Genomic DNA, 23,182 nt, shown 5'->3' with positions numbered 1-23,182 from the left:
GGAATTTGAATCCTGTTTGAAGGGGGGAGAGAGGGACGAGGAAAGAGCCAGGGGAATGTTTGAGTGAGTCTGAGGGAACCGGTGGGCTGAGAGAGATTTGGACGAAAGACTGCAGGGAGCACTGGTTTAAAAATACTCCATCGGTTGCTGGAAATAGACTGAACAACTTAATCTGAAAGACTCGGTGCGCCTTTTACGCAGCGCTTTTTTTTTTGGGTAACTAGAAGTTTGGTGGACACTACTTCGCATTGGGATCAACCAAAACAACAGCAGGAGGGGGAGAAGCAACAAGACTTTACAGCAGCTCTCTCTCTCTAAAAAAAAAAACTGTCTGTCTCATTAAAAGAGGAACTGAAACGACGGGATCCGGTTTGCTTCGGTCCCATTTGTGGATAATCACTTTTCAACTTTTTTCAGCGCAACAACTTTGGATCTTTGAGCTGCTGAGATGCGGTGATGGAGTCCGGTGATGTTTCCAAGATGACTCCCCTTCTTCAGAAGCGTATTCTCAGAGGTGATCTCCTCTCAAGAAAAGCCATGAGCTGGTCCAGATGGTCCTATTTGATCGTCCTCGTCACTTTTACAGTTTGGAGGGCAGCAGCCGCCGACACGCTGACAGGTAAGGTTTGATCCACACTAAGCAGTTTTTCATTCAGTCTCACTGTTGTTTGTCAGCTTCAGTGCGGGGGGAAAAACATCGTAACGAGCAATTAGCCCAGCCAGTCTTTGGCTTCTACCTCATTAAATAATTTGCTGTGGGGTGGCGAGTGTAACCACAGCTGCGAGTGTGTTCAACATCTGGCTCACATGAAGGAATCTATTACGCATAAGAAGGTGATCAAAGAAAACAAAGAGGCTGAACACTCAGTGTTTTATTCTGCTGATTCTGCTGATCCTCCACCTTTGACCTGCTGTCAAAGGTGGAGGTTTGTTATTATGGAGAGCTGTTTTGCTCCTCTGGCATCAAAGGTGGATTGTGGGAGGATCATGTTTTTGAGCTCAGGTGTGTACTCATCCAAACCAGGTATCCAGACTGAGATTCCCACAAAAGCCATGGCATTTCTAAAAACTTTCAGGAAGTTTTCCAGGCAGGGAAAAGGGCAAAGGCTTAAAATAAAATCCTGCAGGGAAGTGGGAGAATCAGAATATTTTACTCTGCAGAGAGAAATCTTCAGTTTTTCTCTGGTGGAAAGGTAGAAACCAGACTGTTGGCTCCTTTTAGACAACTGTCTACATACCAGGTCATTTTACAAGTGCTGGAGTCCGTGCCAAACATCATTCAAAAAGTCCTTATCTGTTCTAACATTCAGCTTTGTTGTTAAAAGTTTGTAATCCATCAGCTACCAGAGGATGAAAACATGGAGTCCCTACAGGGGCCTCCACCTGTCAGCTCATGTGTTTTGACCATTATGGTCACGGTGTCTCTCTGGGAGCTGCACACTCTGCCCTCAGCAGATGTAGAGACAGAGATTACTAGACAGCGCCGTGATTTATAAGTTCAGACTGTTGTTTTCAAAGAGAATTTTTCCCGATGTCTCAGTTCCTATTTGGATGTCGGATGGCTGTGGCAAGCGAGGAATTAGGAGGGGTTCAGGAGAGGAGGGGGGGGGGTGGATGCTTTGGTTTGTGAGTCAGTGCCGGTCTGACTCAGACTCATGCAGTGAAATGATGGATGGGGTAAAGGGGGCAGGAGTGGAGGGGAAAGAGTCGGGAGGGGAGGTGGCAAAATGTGTAGCGATGAATCCAAAGAATGGCATGAAAAGGGGGCTAGATGAGAAAAGGGCAAAGGCGCGGCAGTGAATGGAGGGAGCTGCGTTAAAAAGCCAGAAAGATAAAGGAGGGAGTGAGAGGAGGATAAATGCTCGGACTGTGTCGGGTATTTTTGGTATGTGCATGTCCACTGACATTTAACATCTGAGCATTTTCTATGAGCGAGCGAGTAGGAGTAGAGGAGAGATGATGGAAAAGAAAAAAAAAAGTGTGGGACCTCGAGGGAATTCAGGGGGACAAAAGGGAGGAGATGGAGTAGTTAAGCCCAAATGAATCACTGGAGACAGGCCACACACACACACACACACACACACACACACAGTTTAACCATGGCCTACTCTCTCTTGTCTACCTCTGCATTCTCATAAAAGGTTTACAAGCTTATTATTATTTGAATACAGCACCAAGAGACAGAGAATGAAAGTAGGGCTGAAAGTCAGGGCTCCGCAGATTCATGAAAGTGCTCAGCCAAGCTTAAAAATAAAGGGAGGAATGACTTTGAACGCCAAAAAGCACACGGAGACAGAGAGGCGGTGAAGCAGAGACCCAGCAGGCCTCTTCATTTATTGCACACTCCCCGAACAAGCTTTTTGAACGCTCGGATGCATGTGTGTGTGTGTGTGTGTGTGGATTGCGGGCACGTTAACAGATTCAGGTTCTGCTTATGAGTAAAATGAGTGGCTGCCAAAGTGTGTGTTACATTTGTTTGGTGGTTTGTCTTCAGTCGCTGAGTTGTGTGTGTGTTTTATGTGACGTGAGATGCAGTGAAGTCCTGTGGGGTCACAGTGAAGGGGGTCAAAGGTTTGAAGGTTGGCCATGAAATAGACTAGGAGGGCGGGTTGACAAGCTTGAGAAAATCTTTTGCGCTCGGTGAAAGAAGCGTGATTTATTCTCGTCCTTTGCACATTTTCCTATTATTTTATCGAGAAAAGGAGGAGGAGGATGCCTCACTGTGGTCTGCTCTGTGAATGCTTAGCATTTTTATTTGATACTCTCCTGTAGGAGGGTCCTGTGTTCATCATATGCATGTGTTCTTGACAAATTATAATGAATTTCAAGGCTCTGATTATTCCTTTATCTTTTGAACAGCATGCATACCTCTCATTGCTGTTGAATGTCTTGAATGTCTGCATCATCAGCGTCATTTCTTGGATGTTTAACAGAATCACAGACATCTTTGGCCGATGACCTGCAGGCTTATCATGGGCGTTTGAGAGAAACTCTGAATATTTTTAGCGCTTGTGTTGAGCTCTCTGTGCCGCGACACTGTCGGAGCAGCCGTCCCTCTTAACAAGGAGCTTTTGTCCCCAGTATCAGCTCTGTCTTTCTCAGGTCAGCCCCTCTGTCAATGAAGGACACAAGATAAAGGAGTGGACTCACTGAAAAGCTAGTGTGCTGCTGGATAAACTGGGTTCACCTGATGTAATCATAGCTCGGCAATGGCTAGAATAATAAATGGATGTGCACACACTTTAAAGAAGATCAGTTGATTCAATCATTAAGCTATTTAAGCTGCTCCTACCTTCTGAAATATTAAGATATGCTGCTTTCTGTCTGTCTATAAATTGAACATCTTTGGGGTTTTGAATGAAAACTAAACCCTAATCCTGCTTCTTCCGTCTCTTTAATCAAAGATTTGGAGTTTGAGCGGAGTCCCACTACAGTCATCTCTTCGCTGGGCAGACCTGTTACAATGCAGTGCACCCTGAAAGGTAAAGGGGGTGAGGAAGAAGACCTCCCAGATGTGCTCTGGCTGCGAGAGAGTGTGCCTCTTCAGTACGCAGACACCAACCAGTTCCAGGTCCACACTGGCAGCAACAGTTGGACGGTGATTAGCACGCTCAGGTAGGAAGCAGTATTCCCTGTTACCACACCTGGACAAAAAATGCATGCACTGTGTGTATTTCCTGTTCCCCCGCTTTATCCTTTTACCCAGCGTAACCAGTACTGCTGCTGGATTACATCAGCACGTTGACTTCCAGCCACCGTGGAGCACTAACGGAATAATCCCGATATGATTGGATAGCAAAGTTTATTAGAAAAGTAATCTGGGTCTGTGCATGATCTTAATTTTATTCATTATTTATACACAAAACAGTATTGAGAAAGTCCAACTCCCTGACATGGGATCCTATCGATGTGCTGTCAAGACGGAAAGTGGCCAGACGTTGTCCGAGGAGGGGAGCATTCAGCTGGAGGGTGAGTTCATCTTCAGCTCCCTGCGATAAACGATAACAAGCATGAATCCTCTGAGTCAAGAGTCTGATTCAGCTTATTGTTTTCTCAGGCCTTCCTCATTTCTCTGTGGAGCCTCAGCACATGTCTGTAGTGGCCAACATATCCCTGAGTCTGAGTTGCGTGGCCCACGGACCTCCAGAGCCTGTCAAGGTCATCTGGCTGCAGGATGGCGCTCCCCTCAACACCCTGACGGACCCAGTGGCCCTGTCACCCTCCACGCTCAACCTCACAGGTATCATCTGTCACTCCCAGCTTGTTGACCCAAGTTACAAAGTTCTTAAAGACGGTTTAAAAATCATTGGTTAAGTTTAATTTAATCTCCGTATACTGATTATAATGCACTGCTTCAAAAGCTACACAGCAACTATCTTCTTCAGTTTCAAAGACTCCCAGATCCCCCCCTCCATGGCCAAAACAAAACCACCAAATAACCGCCTGCCCCGGAGAGAGAGAGCGGGCTGGCTGGCTCGGTGCCAGTGGATTCATTGAAGACGGGCCTTGTGGTCGTGTGGTTGATGGATAAAGGCAGAGCAGCAAGTACAAGAGGGACTGTTGGGGGCAGGAAAATGGATGGGGCAAAGGACATAGGGAGATAAAAGAGAGAGTGGATCAGTTACTGTTGCTGCTTGAATGCAAACCACAGCTGCTTACCAGATAGCTGGCCCGTGTTAAGTCCAGTAGTAGGAACGGGCAGAGCGAGCTGAGTCAGACAGAAGGAGGGAGGAGCAGCCGACAGCGGTCGGTTTTAAGGATCTGGTTTGACTCATCATAGCAGGCTGGCTAGTGCTGACCGGGATCCGTTTGACGGTAACCTACACTCACGCTCCTGGAATGGACAGCTGCTCTGGCAGACTTCAAGTCCAAACCAAGGCAAACACAAATAATCCTTCAATAGGCCCATAAAGAGAAACGGCATGAAGTACATTCCATCGTTTGAGGGATCAGGGGCAACACGTGTCCCTGTAGCTTTTCAGGTTTGAGGTAGTTTCCATCTGCATCCGACAGTGAGAGAACCAAAGCTCACACCAGTTCTGACGACAGAAAGCAAGTCCTAATAATAACCGAGTTTAATATTTGATTTCACGTCCATTATACAGACAATGACTGTCTGAATGTCTGGAACCGACAGACATCAGCAGAGGTTTGGCATCTTCCCAGGTGACGTTCTGCCAAGCCTGCACCGCAGCCATTTTATCTTGCTGAGCTTTTTGTTTTTTCAGTGATCGCACGAGTACAATATTCACTTGTATTTAACTCAGGTCAAGGGTTAACTGTTTTGTTTCTGTCCCACTGTGTTGACTTATTTAAAATCTCGAACCTTGATCTTAACGATGAATGTCCACTGTCAGAGTTTCATTATGTGTAACTGGTTTCAACTTTGATTTGATACTTTCCCGTCTTTATATCTTTGTAAATTGCATTTTGGATTGTTGTTCTGACACAAACGACTAAATAATATAGCTATTATTAACTTAATAAACACTGAAACAAGCCTTAAATCCAATGTGCTGCAGCACCAAAACAAAACTATAAAAAAGAGAGACACTGTACGTGTCAGCCGAAACAAAAAAAGGAAGCACTCATCCCAGCTGACGTTCACATTATTGGTCAATACGTGCTCGTGAGCTCAGGAGCTCTTCCTAGTGACTTTTTCAGCTGATCTGGGGATGTTGTGTTGCGGTTTTTCTGATGAGGAAGGAAAGAGACAGAACGCCTAGTGGCGCAATTTTTTTTTTTCTGAGATGGCCTGATGAGCAGTTCATTCACCCACACACAGTCAGTGGTCATCCCTCACCCCCTCCCTGCCTTTTCCCTCTCTCTTACAATCCCTCACTTCACCCAGAGAGGATCGTACCCCCTGTTCTTTTTCCGGCCCCGACACAATGGAGGCATGGTGCCGTCGGCGCAGAGCGACACACTGTGTGATTCTGTGCGAGTCTCAGTTTGTGGCTGATTGACAATGTTAGGGTGTTAGATAACCGTGATAAAACTTGACTTGTCACATGTTTCTGTGTGTGTGTGTGTTGTGTTGTGGAATGATTCAAGTGTGTGAGCATGCTGTGAGTCACTTTGTGAGAGGACTCATTCTCTGCTCAATGTGTCACAGTGTTTCACTCCCTTCAGAGGAGCCCCGGCCTCTTGAAGTGAAACTTGAAACTGTTAAAAAAAAAAAGAAATGTATGAATTAAGGGTCTACATATTATTCTGTGTCTGTCTGTCTGTTAAAAAAAATCTGCTAAAAATATAATAATTAGTTAAATTTCGCAGCCAGTTCAAACACTAAAAAGCGATATATATTGTGCTGTAATCAAACGTTTCAGAGAGATAAGTCAGATTTACTGGCACCGGTTGTAACAAGATGAGAAGGTGATGGAGGGGTTGCAAAGTTTTTCCCTTTAAAAGGCCATGACTGCTGCTGGAATAGTTCAGATGAAATGATGCTCGACACAGATTGATGCAAGGCGAGTTTGCATCATTCCTGCCAGACTTTTTTTATTTTACTTCATAAAAATCTGTGCTACACTAGCGACTCTCCAAATGTACTTTCCCATCAACAACCACATACTGAAGCCCAAAGACTAATATAATAAGACTGTTGACAGAGAGATAGAGTTACCTTATGGAAACAATTACTCTCACACTGTTCTCACTTTGGTTTGAACTCTCACACTGTTTCTCACATCAGCATAATGTGCAACTCAGCATGCTGAGCAAGGATTCTTCGCCTTCAAAAGACCCTGAGTGTTCCCACTTCACACGTGCATGTCGTTTTTTATTTTTCCGTCCAGGTTTGAACAGGACCAGCACCTTTTCTTGTGAGGCCGTTAACGACAAAGGCGTGGCCACCTCTGGATCTGGTACCATCACTGGTAGGTATCACTGACATTTCAGCCCTCTTGATTCAGTTTGCAGATACGTTTCTTGTTTAAAATTGATAATTCTTTGTATTTATATCTTTTTTATTTTTATTTAGTTCTGCCATCCCAGCCTCAGAATCTGAAAGCTGTGGAGATCACCCAGACCAGTCTCCGTGTGTCATGGCAGCCCGGTTTTGGAGGCGACTACCCGATAATCCGTTGCTCTGTTCAGGTGAGACGACATGTAAACGGAGAATACCACGACGAGCCGCTGCAACTGTTTAACCTGCGTGTTAAACAAACACGTCACTCTCGCTCTATTTGTGGCACAATCACCGCCTCACCTTTTCGCGAGCCTAATTTTAGAGAAAAGAGAGCTTGCTTTTCTTCTCTTAACTCATCCTCTACCCCTCCCTGCTTTATTCACGTACTAGTGGCTCAGGTTTCACTCTGGGAAAGTGGCCTCCTGGACTAATCTTATGTAGCACCACTCCCTCCTCTCTCTCTACTTCTGTCAGTGTGTCTCTCTCTGCCACTACTTTGCTCTGTGGCCATTACAGCACATAGATGAGAGGAGGAACATTTTCTCCCAGAGAGCGCAGCACCACCCATAAACGTCTGGTTCTAATAAAGCTGCCCCTCGTACCTCTTTCTCTTCTTGCCCCCCTTCCCCTCACCCTCACAGGGGAACAAGGCGAGGGGCCAGCTTCAGCAGAACGGGGCAAAAATCTGAATTTAACGGTTCATTGTGCGGCGAGAGAGAGAAACGTAAAAAAAAAATGTGCAGAGAGCAGAAATATATTGCTCCAAAAAAAAAAGACCTATAAAAAAACAAAGAAAAGAAAAACAGAGGGAGTTAAAGAAAACAGGAAAAGGCATTGACAGCAGGTATCGAGGCTCTGAGCCATACGACGGGAATGCAGGCTTAACTGTGACTCAGGGCTGAGCTGTACAGGCAGATTAAACACAGTTGTTTACAGGCCGGACGGTGATTCATCGAATCCGTAATGACTCTCACTCACTCCTCATTCATAGAGCTTCATATTCCTCATGCCATGAGGGAAAATCATATCATTGTCGATCTGTTTGTGTGGCTTCTCATTTAGGTTATAACTTTCCAGCTCTTACTGTAAAACCCCCAAACCGTGTGAAGTGCAGCCTGTAGCCCGCAGGAGCTGCTCGATAATGAGCAACGCAGCTGAGAACAATGGTGCAGATCGGCAACTTTAATGTGGTTTTTTTAAAAGATTGCTGCAGTGAAGATTTCTTTCCTCTTTAAAAAAAGTGTTTACCACAAAGAGTTTGCAGAGGCAGCAGGTTTCTGCCTGTGATTTTTTTTAGCTGATGGGTTCTGCTTTCATTGCACCTCACTGAGCTTGTTCAAAAAGGGCAATAAAACTGATTTTACACCTTTTTTTTTTTTTGGCAATTAACACTTACTGACCACCCCCCCACCACTGTATGCACAGACTCACAGCACAGACAGCCCAGGCGTCTTTTATGAATCATTTTTGAAGTGAATTCTCCATAAAGTTATTTTATTACACGCCATCTGTTTGTACTGAAAGAACAGCATCCTCTTGTTGTTTGTGCCATAAAGCAAAGCATCAGAAATCTGCAACAAAAGTTTGTTATCTGAATGTTCCAGGCCAAACATTCTGGAGAGTCCTACACAGCGGGCCCGGACCAGATGATACACAACCAGAATGTGAACATCCCACCAGCCACGCACCTCATCGGGGACCTGGAGCCCCACAGCCTCTATGCCGTCAGGGTGGCCTGTCACAGCAGCCAGGGGCCGTCTGACTGGTCGCCCTGGCTGGAGCTCCGCACCAAAGAAGGAGGTGAGCCTTTCCGAGTGTTTGAGATGTTTGTTTTCAGCCTGGATGTCTCGTATGTGTGAGGGGGTGGGCACCTCCTATGAAGTGAGGCAAGGTCAAGGCTGTGTTATCAGGCTACTGGTTGAAGTCCAAGTCTCCTCCCACTCCTGCTGTGTACAATAACCCACTGGACAGATCCTACACAGTAACAGACATGGTGGATACGCTTGTATTTTATCTCTACTTATCTATATTGCATATAAAAACCTTTTTGAATGTAGCTCTATTTTCTCCAGAGTTGGATTTATCAGGGACCTAGTGTAGCCTCGAGTGTTGTCAAAGTCTCGATCGCTTAAAGGGGAAGTCATATTCATGTCACATGTCATATAGTCTGAATGCTGCGTTTAATAACTTGCATTTCAAAGCTGTGTTAGTGTGTCAGCCTAATTATTAACTCGACTACATATTTCATTTTTTTAGTACAGCTGTGAGTGTTGGGCTGTTTGTTTTTACATTACATTACATTACATTGCATTTAGCAGACGCTTTTATCCAAAGCGACTTACAGAGGAGGACCTAAGCTGAGAAAGGTGTAAAGGACACAGAATAGTTGTTAGTTTTGTTAGTCTTGTAAGTTTTTTAAAGGTAGAAAGGGATGTTGCTGTTCTAGTAGCTGTTGGTAGGTCATTCCACCATTTGGGGACGACCACAGAGAAGAGTTTAGAGTGACCTCGCTTTGCGAGAGGCGAGGGTACAACTAGACGGTTTGTATGAGCGGAGCGTAACGCCCTGGTCGGGACGTGAGCCTTTAGTAAGACGCTGAGATAGGCAGGGGCAGATCCTGAGGTGGTTTTGTAGGCTAGCGTCAGAGCTTTGTGTTTAATTCTGGCGGCTACAGGCAGCCAGTGCAGGTCGCTGTTTGTTTGATTGCTTTCTAATAATGCCATGAGCTATCGTCGGTCTCCTGGGGTACAGTGGTCACATTCCTCACGACCATTTGACAGCTTAATGAACGGAGGTGAAACGCCTGAAGCGATGCTTTTTAATTGTTTCCTTGAAAGTAGTTTTGCCCTAAGACACATTTTTGTTTTAGGGTTTTTAGGTGAAACGAACTCGCTGCTGTTTCAAATCCGTCAACCCGCTTCTCAGCTTAATTCCAAGTGAGTCAAGATTTATTGGAAACATACTGTACGACAACAAGGAGTCAGAGAATCAGGTTACAGTGCACTGTTAGTCATAATATCCCTTCATGTGCCCCTTCACCCATACTCTGTGTTTATGAAGAATGCCAGACACGAGTCACTGTACCTTCTACAAGCAGTTTCAAATGTAAACTCTTGAGGTAGAAGGCTGACTCGTATTGAAGGCGCAGGGAGTAGGTGGAGACGGGAGAAAAGGAGGGAGGGTGGAAGTTAAACTCTCCTGAAAGGCTTCTGTTAGGATCGGTCCAGACTGTAACGCTAGGCTGCCTGTGTGTTTCATTTTAAACTGAGGTGGGATTTTCCATGCCAGCTCATGCTGTCTCTATCCCTGGATGAATAGGAGTGGAAATAGCGTATACTAAGAGGAGAGATATGCCTCTGGAGGGATGATGGGGGCTTTCCATAATGGAAGTTGCTTATAATTTAAAAAAAAAACACTTCAACATTTCTCATAAGTAGAAAAAAGGGAGAAGTAGCACGCCGTGAAAATGCCACTGTAATGGAGAAGGACTAAAAAAAGTGGTTCTGAGATATGCTGGCTCGAGTCAGGATCTTCAAGTTTCACTTCTTTATTATGACAAATCTTTGTTTTGTTTTAGTGGAAAGATCCTGTTTTATTTCCCTTTGGACAATATCGTTTCATTTCCAGCTCCTGAGGCTCTCTCTCTGTGCACTTGTTCCTTATGAGTCAAAGACAGAAAGATAGTTCAGGTCAAAGGCAGTGAGAAGATAAAGGCACACAGCTCAGCCTGTTTTCCACACATTTCTCTGCTGCTTTTTGTTTATTATAAAGAGTTCTGCACAGATTTCACCGACTCCCATACGGTTTTGTTTCCGAGCCTTAAATCTTCCTTTCCTGGAGCTTCTTTCTGCTCCCATTTGTTTCCCATTTATAAATCGTACAGATATGTGCTTGCACTATCTCTTACATGTGTCATTCTGGCACATCACATCATCACATTCGCTGCTTCTCCGTCTCCCCCTTAAAGCTTTTCACTTTTATTACAGACTCTTCTCCTCGCCAGCTATTTTTATTCCCATATCTATCATATCTATCTGTGCTACAGTTTCCCTCGCTGGAACAACCAGAACACCAGTGAGGAATTTCAAACAAGATGAACAAATTTTTTTGCAGTCCAGTCTTTTAACTTCACTCCTCCATCTCTCATCCCCCCCCTCTTTTTTTGACCTCAGGTGACCTGTGATTTCTCTTTCCACAGCACACAGCTAGGCACTGTGGGAAAAAAACAGAAAAAATTAGGTTAATGGTGAGACCAGGCAAGGAATGGATAGAAGAGCAGGGAAACGAGGGAAGGGGGGGGTGCTTTGAGAAAACACTCTTTCTGCTATTTTCCCAAAGCCCACTATTTTCCCTGGAGGATGAGAGAACAGAGGAGGGGGGAGGGACGGGAAGCAAGGCGACCCGTGTCACCCTCCTAATCCTAAAGCTGCAATGAGATTATGTTTTATGTATCTATTTGTAACTCCAGAATCACGTTTTCCAAAAAAAAATGAGCATTACATATTTTAATAGGCAGCTAAAGGACTTCTGATCCCCTCGACACTTTTGTTACGTCACATCTGTCTGTACCCCGAAAGCGACGCCAGAATTAATCCAGAGTTAAGAGACACTAAAACTCACCGTCCCGATGGAAGTGAGTCATGATGATGTGGCACAAAACACACACTACACACAGCCAGCAAAAATACAACTACAAGAGTTAAATGACTCCCATTTACTACGACGTCTGTTCCCGCCATAAAAGCCGAAGTGAGACAGATGTCCTTAAAAAAAAATCAACGTTTCTGATGACACTAACATTTGAGCTCCAGCTGATCTGGGAATAATGTTTCCTGTGTGGAGTTTGTTTTCCTTTATGGAGACCAGGCTCCAGATCCCAGGGTTATGAGTCAATCTTTGGCTTGAGGATGACCTATTTCCATCCACGTGTTGACCTACACGGAGACTAACCAGGCCGAGAGGATGAGATGAAGCTTACAGAAAGAAGAGAAACAGCCTGACTCCGTGTCTTCGATAGCGGCACACAAGCAGGATGTGAAACGGTAGTCTGCCATCGATGCAGATGTCTGCTGCTGTGAACTAATTGCGCCTCCAGAGTGTTTGTTTCTCAGCCTCTTGCCAAGCCTGAGAACAACACGAGACATTTCTCTGTGATTTCTGCATTTTAGAAAACGGCACAGGCACACATCTCCTTTTAAAACTTCCCACATTTTGTAACTGGAGTTTGTTCAAGTGAAGCTGTGTTTTTTTTTTGTTTTGTTTTATGTCAAACAATTAACATTTCTGTTCTTGAACTCATAGCTCCATGACAAAAAGAGAAAGAGAGAGAGGCATTACCACAGAAAGGGCAATGAGGGAGAAGAAAACTTGGAAAGAAAAAGGTGGAATCGTGCTGGATGGAAGACGGGGAGAGAGGGGAAGGGAGCGAGTAGGCAACAAAGAGGCTGAAAAAGGAGGCAGAGAGAGAGAGAGAGAGAGGCCGACGGATGACGGATCATAGGTGGAGACGAACTGCTGGAACAAACTTGACTTGGAGGTTGTTTTTGTTGCCGCTGGCAGGCAGAACAGGGACCGCATGTGGAAACAATCATCCGCCAAACGCTTCCTGATAACATCATCCATAGGCTGGGCCATGTTTCCCAAACTCACACTGACTTGTGTGTGTGTGTGTGTGTGTGTGTGTGTGTGTGTGTGTGTTAGTGTGGGTGTCCAGCTAGTTTGTGTGTCTGTAGGAGAGAGTGAGAAGCAAAGACAAAGAGAGACAAAGGAAATAAACGCCGTCGTCTCCTTCGGAGAGGTTCTTGGATTTCTTTGCTCTACAGAATCAATCACACACACACACATACACAAATTCCTGACACTATTTCCAGCATGTTGTTCAGCGAGGTTTTCTCTCCCCACTGGGTATTTCTGCTGCCAGCAGCCTTTTTTTTTTTTTTTTACTCTCTGCTTCAGAGAGCCAGAAAAGAAAATGGCAGACGAGAGAATAAAAGCAGGAACGGGGATGGAGAGAACAGGAGGGGGAAGCATGACGGAGGTGCCTTTTCGCTCCTGATAAAGCTGAATGCTTCACATTCTCTGACATCTTCCCTCCAGCTGTTATCCACACCCCAGAAGCTCCAGGCTGTCAAAACAACACACCCCCAGCCCACTGACTCCGGTCCACCGGGGCCTATACAGTCACCGCCACACCCCGAGCTTACATCTAATCTAAATCTGTAAAATCAGGTGAGACTGTGTGAGAAGTGAAACGCCTCCAACTTCTGGTTCTGTGTTTTTTTTAGTGCCAGAAAATCCACCTGTTAACGTGACGGCGGTGCTAAACGGGACGGAGGTGCTGATGACGTGGGAGGGGCCCACGGGAAAGCTGAACGGAGAGCTGCAGGGCTACATGGTGGAGTACAGCACACCCGCCGCACAGCAGGTCAGGACACAAACACAAACTTGACCTCGCCTTCTTTCTTCTATCTGCTTCTTACTGACGGTGTCCCCCCCTGTTTTTGTTGGCAGTTTGTTGTGGATACTGGATTGGACAGTGAGCTGTCAATCAATCTGTCCGTCCCCCTGTCCAATGTGTCTTTTCGAGTGTGTGCCTACACAGGGGCGGGGCAAGGACCCTGGACCCCGACGCAGACTCTGACGCTTATTACCCCTGGTGAGTTCTACTAATGAAAATATAAAAACAACACACTGCATCCACTTAAACACACGTATCGAAATGTATATCTGAGCTGAGTAAGTTCTGCATTCATAGCAAAATATGTCATTTTTCTCCTGAAAGTCAGTGTTGACATAAGTTCTGCTTTTTCTTTTTCACTTTTACAGAAATGGAAGAATTCAGAGGTGAGTAATAATCAGCTATCGAAGACACAAATACATCTTCACTGTGACCTCTCAGAGTGCCACTTAATGACACACTCGCAGTGGAAGTGAGCTCATGGTGTTTTTTTCCACCACACGACTTCTCTTATTCTCTTGTCACCGGGTTCCTCCACGAGCCCCGAGAGTCCCTTCCTGTGTAAAAGAAGAAGGAAGGAATAGAAAAAAGAGAAGAGAGGATCTTCTCTGAGAGACGGAAAAGAGGAAGAAGGATGTGAGATGAATGGGGAGACGCATCATAAATATTTATAACAGGCAGGAACAGTGCAGCATCTCTGTTTGCTTAGTCTAATAGACCAGACAGACAATTCAAACAACAAGAATGGCAGATAAAAAAAAAAGAGGCAGGGAAAGTTGGGGGAGGAAAAGTCGAAAACAGTGGGTGGAGGTTGCGGGTGAATGGCAGTAACTTGCGGGTGTAGCTGTGAGTAAATTTCAGTGTGCGAGATGAAACAACAAGAACTCGGTGTTCTGAAAATGGCATATTTTCAGGAAGGGAAGAAATGTTTAGATTTAGCTCGACAAATACAGAGAGCAGGACGGAGGTTCATTGTTTTCTTTGTGTCAGAATATGAACTTTGTTTACAACGTTTGTACATAAAAACAATGGAATAAAGAGACGATTTGAAATTGTGGCGCCACATAAAGCAGCAAAAGGTTATCTGACCTCCTTAATCCTAAATTCTTACTTCACTTTTCAAAGACCCATGTGACTAAACCCTCCTCCGTCTCTGTCCACACCCCTCCCTCAGGTCCGTCCTCGCCCCCGGCCTTTTCCTGGCACTGGTGGTATGTGGTGATGGCCATCGCCGGCGCTGTGTCCATAGCTGTGCTCATGGCTGTTTACGTGGCCAAGCTGCGGCGCAAGGAGACACGCTTTGGGTGCGTAGACTGTTCCTGCTCCTTTGTGGGTGGAAGGGAGGGACTCGGTTAACTGTGCCAAACCAAAAAAGCTTCAGTATTTTTCAGTTTGTTGACCTAGTTGCCTCACTCTTGCATGCATTCTGGAGAATTTGGACAGAGCGCTAGACATCTGTTTTGAAAGACTAACGATCTGTCTTAAGAAAGATGGAGCAGCGCCATGTTTTCAGCTGTGTTCACACATCTGCTGGAGTGAACCTCTTATTGTGTTTTGCTTTGTTTCATATGATGTTTTTTTTTATGGATTCACAGAGAGGCGTTCGAACCCATGATGGAGAGCGGAGAGCTGGTGGTCAGGTATCGCGCTCGCCGCACCTACAGCCGCAGGACCACGGAAGCCACATGTGAGTTCCTCTCTCTGCCCCTGCATGTTATTAAGAAAGACAACACTTTATACTTGCACCTGACTGTCCCTTCAGCAGTAAGAGATACTTCTCCCAGCGTGCCCTAACCTGCCTCTGTCCCCAGGAAAGGTAGTGATACAAAAAAACATAATAGCATCATGCCTCATGCATTGGCCTGGGTCCAACAGTTCCACAGAAAGAAATCACTGACTATAATTAAACACAACGGCAGTTCAGTCCTCCACATTACAACACAGAGATGGTTTATTTGGTTGATTAAAAGAAGGATCAGGAGCAGTTAAGGGTTAATTCATTTCCTGCAGCTGTAAAAACAGCCCTGGGATGTTCAGTCAGCTGACACACACCACAACAACATTGTGCCCCTTATGCTACATGATACTATGCTTTATCTTTGCACAGTCAGATTGGTTTGATGTGCAGTTAATCCATTCATGAAGCTATGCCCTGCACAGTCAGCCGTGAACAGCAGAATTACACTCGGCTCGCCTACATTTCAGGAGAAGGAGGTGAGATAGGGGAGGTGAAATCAAGGTAACAGCCCATTGGAGAGGCGGAAGAGAGGAAAAGGATATAATTACCTCAGGGAGAAAGTGACTTGACGTACCCCTGTTATGAATCAGATTTCAAACAGCTTGTAAGAACTGATGAGGAGTTGCCCGACTGGAGTCAAGAGGTCAGTTCACCTTTGGGGAGTAAGAGAGTGGAGTTTAAAATCTCGTCCAGGTGAAGCAGTGGTGGTAAAGCAGCGGTCCCCATGATTACAGACCGAGATACGCAGCAGTAAACACAGCACGCGGACTCAAATTTCACGCAGCTGGATCACATTCAAGTCCTGACATTGTCCCCGGTGAATGGCCCAATATTTGTGTACACCTCATACACACAAGTCTCAGCTTGCCACAGCCACAAAGAGGCCGAGGGGAAAGACAAAACTGTCGAGAAAAAAGCAACAACAAAAAAAAAAACTTATTCAGTGAGTAAAATGAGACTCGCCAAGAGAAAAAGATGTCGAGATAATGTGTGCTCTGAATGAATGGGGGGGGGGGAGCGCACTGGGAATAAAGGAGAGGGATAGATCGGAGAGATTTACGCTGACGATGTTGACCAGAAATTTTGGCTTAGGACAGTCGACCCCTTGGGCTCCAGTTATTTTGCATGCACTGGCTGATAGTTGGTCACGGCAGCATGTGTTGCAACATGCCTGTGGACTGAGCACATTGTTGTCCGACGCGTGGCAGATTGATAGCGTAGCAGCAGCTGTAGGGGGAATATCTGAGCATGTCGTTGCCTTGTCATACGCTGGCCCAGATGTGCAAACAGAGCTGACATCTGTAGCAGAGTGTCTGCTCGCCACTACACAGATCAGTGACAGCCAGCTGGCCAAAGAAAGGAAAGGAAGTCAGAAATATTTCAACCGGCTTAAATCCTCTGAGTCCTCACCCCATGTCAAATAGTTTTTTTGTTTCTATTATATAATTTATCCCATTAATACAAAGTAACAAAAAGAATAAAAATCAAAAGCTTTAATGAACGTTTTATTTTAGTGACTTTTACAAGTCAGACAGGATCGGTTGAGTTACAGTCTTATTTTCATTGCTATTCAAGCTGGCAGTGTTTATTAGCACTTTGTTTTTGGCTCGGTGTTGTGCATTGTGGTTTTACAATCCGCGGCTGTTTTTCCTCTCTTTTTCTGTGTTGTTCATTAAAGTGCTTTGGGCACCAAACACCTTTTTAAAATTCCTTATTTTTTCCTCCTCCAGTGAACAGCCTGGGCATCAGCGACGAGCTGAAGCAGAAGCTCCAAGACGTAATGGTGGACAGACATAAACTGACCCTGGGGAAGACTCTGGGAGAAGGTACGCTTTGTTTTGTTTGTAGCAGTCTTGTTTCCAGGATGGCCTGGAGTTAAAATGTACAATCAGTACAGCAAGTGCTTGGAAAACATTTGCAAACGCTGGTACAACACAGTCGGGGCTTATCTACCATTGGCACCAACGCTTGCTTTCCACTTATCTCCCATCATTTCTGCCTGACACTAATATGTTTTGACCCTGCGTATAGTGTGATAACCTCATAGTCCAGTAGTCTGTAACGTTCAATAAAACTGCATCTGAACTTTGTGTTTTCATGTCTTCCTTCAGGAGAGTTTGGCTCTGTGATGGAAGGCCTGCTCACTCAGGAGGAGTCAGTTCTCAAAGTTGCTGTCAAGACTATGAAGAGTAAGTAGACAGCAAAAGTCCTCTGCAGTCATCACAATGACTCCCTTCATCTTTGGGAACACGGGCCGTTTGATAGATGGCCTTCTGGGTCAGAAGTTAACAAGTGTTGGGGGGGGGAGAAATTCAGTTTTTGATCAGAAAACAGACAAAGACGCAGCTTGTAGAAAATATTGGCAGAAGGAAAAGTTGACCCCACATAAAACTGTGGAGCCAAAGTAAAGACACTTGTATAAAAACTCCAGTTTTCGGAGGGGAAAGATGAATTTTTATGCAGTAAAAACAGCGTCACCCTGTTACGTGGAGATTTCTGCCAGTTTGAAACCAAAACACGCTCTGAAAGTGTATTTCTTACCATGGGAGTTACACAAAACCACACGCTCTCACCTGTGTACTGTCCTCTCTCTAGTTGCCATCTGTACCCGCTCAGAGATGGAAGATTTTCTTCGCGAGGCTGCCTGCATGAAAGAGTTTGACCACGCCAATGTCATGAGGCTTCTCGGTGAGTTGCTCGCTGGTTTCCTTGCACAGGAAACGGTGGAGGTGAACACATTTCAGATTAAAACAATTAAACAGGAATGCATGAGATGAATATCTCAAAACATGCACATATTAAACCGTAGCTGAGGTATTAAGATGAAGATTAAACACCAGTAAAAAGTGAGAAAACATCTTTATTTCTTTGTGATTTTGTGTGAACTGACCCTTTAAAATACTGCCTCAGTTCATTATCTGTGCTGCGTGTGCACAGAGCATGCATGCAGCCTGTGCATTACACTAACCTGTGATGTTTTTACAGGTGTGTGTCTGCAGACTGTTGAGAGTGAAGGCTACCCCTCCCCCGTGGTCATCCTGCCCTATATGAAACATGGAGACCTGCACAGCTATCTGCTGTACTCGCGGCTGGGAGACTGTCCTGTGGTAAGCCTGGTTACAAACAATAAAAGTACAGAGTCAGCAACACACACACACACACACACACACACGTGTGCACGCAGGCAGTCATGCATATTGCACGCACACAGTCCCACATTTCACAGCCTAATTGGTTGGGTTAGAAGTTCACGTGAATGTCCACACCTTCTTGGCAGCACGTTCGCTCTGAGATCATCTTTTGTCATCTGCACTTTCACTTATTAATGCATGAGGTGTTTTTTTGGAATCGAGAAGTGCTATACGCAGTAAGTCCCTCAAGAGCCCGAGTTGAGAAACACAAGTCTAATCAAAACAAGATTCCTGGAGAATGTTGAAACATTCAAAAACACAGTGGTGTTGAACCCTATTCTTCCCACAGGAGGAGGTTGTTAGTATCTGGAGTAGGGAGCATTCAGTTCACATGTCCTTAAAGAGAGAGACTATAGTGCCCCCTGCTGTGCAGAAAATAAGAGTCAGCTGTGGTGGATGTGTGACTACAACCTTTTTGTCCTGCAGTACCTCCCATCTCAAATGCTGGTCAAGTTCATGACTGACATTGCCCGAGGAATGGAGTACCTCAGCAGCAAGAACTTCATCCACAGAGACCTCGCTGCTCGCAACTGCATGTAAGCACAATGTCCTCTTCCACTTTTTACTCTCTCGGTTCCTGTATGCGTTCACGCTTACTCTTTCTATTTCTATTTTCAGCCTGCGTGCATTAGCTAAAGGAGATCTTACAAAGATCTAAAAGTAGAGGCAGAGAGACTGTGTTCAAAAAAGAATAACATGAACCTGTAAATCTCTGCATTTTACTGCACTTGGATGAATGTACTTTTTCCGCCGTAACATTTGGTCTCTCTGCCTCAGGCTGAATGAGAACATGAACGTATGCGTGGCCGACTTCGGCCTCTCCAAGAAGATCTACAACGGAGACTACTACAGGCAGGGCCGCATCTCGAAGATGCCTGTCAAATGGATCGCCATCGAAAGCTTGGCTGACCGCGTCTACACCACCAAGAGTGACGTGGTTAGTTCACCTACTCTCTGCGTTTTGAGTAATAATCCTGTTGTGGACCACACTGTGGGTATTTACCTCTAACCTTTACGGTTTCAATCATACTTTCATGACTTGAAACATCTCATAGCACCCTTAACCTTCAAACAGAGGGATAGCATCAAGTACTATAAGTATAAGTACTCTATTGTAGTGTGACAGTGGATAAGTCAGTCATGCTGCAGAAGGAGTTTGAGAAGTTTCTCTGGATGTTTTGATAAAACGCTGATATCTATTAGAAAAGTTCTCTGCCAAGGAAGGATGTCCTGTACAACTTTTAACAGCCACCCTCCCTTTTATACATATCTTTTAGAAAAAAAGCAGATCTTTGCTGACTATTGCTTTAAAGTTACCACAGGTTAAAGGGAGAGTCCAGAATTGGGCATGCAGCTGTTATGGTAAATTTTATGGTAAGCCTCCGGGAAATGACAGTCGATGTCGTCACAAGTTGCAAAAACAAGAAGTCCTCCTTAAAAATATGATATATGAGAAATATATGAATCACCATGTGAAGATGTGTATGGAGCTAAATCAGCAGCCTGTACATATCCTGACCAACATCTGTGACGGATATTAGTCTGTAACAGCTGATAATATCACTGCGTGCATGTACGAGGGGCCCGGGTTTCCATGCACATGTGAAAGTGTTAAAAGGAAGTACATTCCTCAGTAAGTTGCGCATAAAGTAGGATGTCCAGAAAGCCTCGACAAACATGTTTCTTTCCATAGCCAATGTTTGACTAGTTCGGATTCATAACACTGAGCTGTAACACCTCCTCAACGCTTCCCCTCTCTCCTCTCCTCCGTCTCTCAGTGGTCGTTTGGAGTCACCATGTGGGAGATCGCCACGCGGGGCCAGACTCCGTACCCCGGGGTCGAGAACAGTGAGATTTATGATTACTTGAGACAAGGAAACCGTCTCAAACAGCCTCCAGACTGTCTGGACTGCATGTGAGTGTCGGCTGCTTTTACTGCACATTCCTCACAAAACACACACACACTCAAGTTCCTTGAAAATATTTTGCCTCCTGACCGGAGTACCTTTTTTTTTAATACTGGTATTAATCTAATTTTATAATTTCTTCACCCTAAATTGTTGAACAGTTGATTTTCAGGTAACACATTAAGATACAAGTTCCATGATTCCTTAATACTGTCCCTGGAAAACCTTGAAACATGTAGCGTTTTTTGGTTTTGGAGAATCATGACATAATAAAGTAGTTACATAAAAATGGCAGAAATGAAATTAGTAAGAGGAATTTAAAAGAAAATTCTAGTTATAATAAAAAAAATTAACTTGAAAAACTAAAAAAAAATCTATTTGAACACAGATAAATATTCATGGATTTGCTGTTTGTAATTTTTCAAATGCTATTATGATGATGTCCTGACATCTGTTGTTCCTCTCCAGCTACTCCCTGATGTTCTCGTGTTGGCTACTGAGCCCAAAGGATCGTCCATCATTTGAGTCTCTGCGCTGTGAGCTGGAAAAAGCCCTCGAGGATCTGCCGGATCCCCAGGACCCAGATGAGATCTTGTACGTCAACATGGACGAGTCCCCCATGGAGCTCGGGGCCGTCGGTGGCCGAGACCCCATCGGAGGGCCGTCCCCTCTCTGCCTGAAGGGCCTGGACTCTGTGACCACAGTGGAGGTCCACCAGCCGAACCGCTACGTCCTCTGTCCCCAGCACGAGACCAACCGAGCCCTCTCCGACTCCCTGGAGAGCCTGGACATGCTGGTGTCGTCCTCCACAGCCACGCTGCCTCTACAACCATCCTGCCACTCCACTCCCAACCCCACCCCAGCTCCCACCCCAACAGTCGAGCTGCTGGAGGACAGGGAAGGGTCCAGGAAGTTGCCCTGGCAATGACGGCTTCACTCTTTTAAAAAAACAAAAAAAATGACAAGACTCATCACTGCCAAAGTGTGCCATCCTTTCTCCCTAGTCCAAGATCAAGATCCAGCCTCTTGCTACTGACTGTAAGAAACTTAACGTGCCCTTACAAACGTATTTTGCACAAATACACACACAGACGAAGGCATTCCAAGGAAGTGAAGGATTATTCCTTTGTCAAGCCCCTCTCTTCTAAAATTAACACATTACCAAGTGAGTAATGCAGTAACACTGCAGCACAATCAGAGAAATGCATTCCCAGTCGCTATAGCAATAAAATACCAACTACCTGTACACAGCAGAGTGATCTCCTTCACGCATTAAGCTAAAAACAAAACAAAAAAAATCAAACGTCTCTGTGAAACCAGCTTCACACACTGCCAGAATCTACAACCAAACAAACTCAGGAGCTTTACAGTGAGTGCGTCCCTGCTCCCGTGCAACTCGGAGCAAACAGAACTTGGAGGATCGTTGGGGAGCGGCGGTGTCTCTTTCACTGAAGGTGAAGACAACGGGCTGCTCTAAGGTTTATGGAGTATGAAGGACAATAAGAGTTGCAGTTAGTTTGAGCTTCAGACAGATGTTTCTCTGCCTTCTCTTCTTCACTGCCCACAGGAAATCAGTCATAGTAACTAAAGGAGATAACCAAATCTGGCAACTTTTGTGTGAATCTGTTCTGAATGAGAAACCTCCGTCACATTCATCAAAGCCTGATGTAGCGCTCTAACGGTTTTACACTGCTAGTTGTGCATTAAGCACCGTGAGCTGTTTCCTCACCGACGAGGTGAGACGCCTGTATGTACATCTTTGTCATAACTCAGGAAGCTGAGGCTCAACAGGGACAGAGGTACTGGTCAAACCAAGAGGGTACAAATAATCAGATGTAGGTGGAAGGACTGAGGGGAGGTACGGACATGATGGAGTTACCCAAGGCAAACGGCGGGATAAGCTCCTCACCTTTGCTTTTGGCTTAAGCACAGTGTTATTACACATTAATTTTTTTTATGCTGATTTTTGTATTTTCTACAACTTTGCACTAATGTTTTTTTTATATCAATGTATGTTTGTTTATAATTTGTATATCTTTTTTACGCTTTCTTGTGTTTTGTCATTTCTTTCTGGACATTCTCGGTCATCCCATCCTTTAAAAAAATCAGTCCACGTGTAACAACATGTATGTTCATGTTTGAAGGCAGAGAGCGAAGCCTGTGGATGTGTTTTTTTTCCCGTAAAAATGAGCAAACACCCGGACGCTGGGAAACATGACTAACCTCATCGTCTTACATCATCCTGCCACTCGCTCATTCTGGGATATTTTTGTTCCTTGGAGGTTTAGCACTGTAAATAAAAGTCTGTAACCGGCGGCGGAGTCGATGGAAACAACTTCTGCTCCAACAAAATTCACCAGCTGAAACTTTGCATCATGCATGCACTTATTTTTTTATATCTACATAGTTTTGTCATTGGAAATGGACCATATTCCAACACACATTTGTTTGAACGAGGCGCTGTGTTTCTCAGATGTATGCATCAAAGGTACTTATATATACAGTGATAGTTTATACCTGTAGCATTACTGAAATTCCTTGTTAAGATAAAGTGTACATTTCTTGCAATACCTTTGGTACTGTATACTCAGTGATAGTCTTACATTGTTTGTGAACCACAGAGGATGATGCTGAGACTGAGGTCTGCAGATACACCTCTTGTATTATAGCAGTACGTATCTGGAAAAAACAAAAACAAAACTGATCTTACAAGCAGATTCCAGCAAAAGTTCAGCTTTGAATCTGAAAGAATTTCACAACTTTACCTTCAGTGCCTTCAGAGAGCCAGTATTTGTATGTAGATCTACATACAGTAGATGTGTGTGTGTCTCGGTGTGTTGAATTGGGAGAAGACTGTACTATAATTGCCTTTATATTGTCACTGTCATGATTTGTAAACAAGTTTTTATACAGTACCTACAGTATTTTGTATAAGAAATAAATGTGTTCGTCATGAATGAGCTTCCATGTGGTCAGTAT

General features: G+C 44.7%; 1 protein-coding gene across 1 annotated transcript; it reads left to right on the top strand.

Moving 5' to 3' along the window:
* Positions 1-23,160, top strand: axl (AXL receptor tyrosine kinase). Its single transcript, XM_010749910.3, has 20 exons — positions 1-619; positions 3,405-3,615; positions 3,869-3,969; positions 4,058-4,240; positions 6,798-6,878; positions 6,983-7,098; positions 8,515-8,710; positions 13,195-13,334; positions 13,421-13,565; positions 13,736-13,753; positions 14,542-14,671; positions 14,963-15,054; positions 16,836-16,931; positions 17,217-17,294; positions 17,701-17,793; positions 18,091-18,212; positions 18,723-18,832; positions 19,074-19,233; positions 20,075-20,211; positions 20,672-23,160. The coding sequence occupies exons 1-20, from the start codon at positions 457-459 to the stop codon at positions 21,129-21,131; spliced, it is 2,832 nt and encodes a 943-aa protein (XP_010748212.1). The 5' UTR covers positions 1-456; the 3' UTR covers positions 21,132-23,160.
* The last annotated feature ends 22 nt before the right edge of the window (positions 23,161-23,182 follow it).

This window comes from Larimichthys crocea, chromosome VII (genome assembly GCF_000972845.2).
Source record: "Larimichthys crocea isolate SSNF chromosome VII, L_crocea_2.0, whole genome shotgun sequence".
Lineage (NCBI taxonomy): Eukaryota > Metazoa > Chordata > Actinopteri > Sciaenidae > Larimichthys > Larimichthys crocea.
The sequence above is the reverse complement of the archived record's forward strand: the minus strand, read 5'-3'. Positions and strand labels throughout refer to the sequence as shown.

Coding starts and splice junctions, on each gene's coding strand:
- axl (XM_010749910.3), top strand. CDS start 457: ATGGAGTCCGGTGATGTTTCCAAGATGACTCCCCTTCTTCAGAAGCGT. Junction 620..3,404: donor AGCCGCCGACACGCTGACAG/GTAAGGTTTGAT, acceptor CTTTAATCAAAG/ATTTGGAGTTTGAGCGGAGT. Junction 8,711..13,194: donor GCTCCGCACCAAAGAAGGAG/GTGAGCCTTTCC, acceptor TGTTTTTTTTAG/TGCCAGAAAATCCACCTGTT.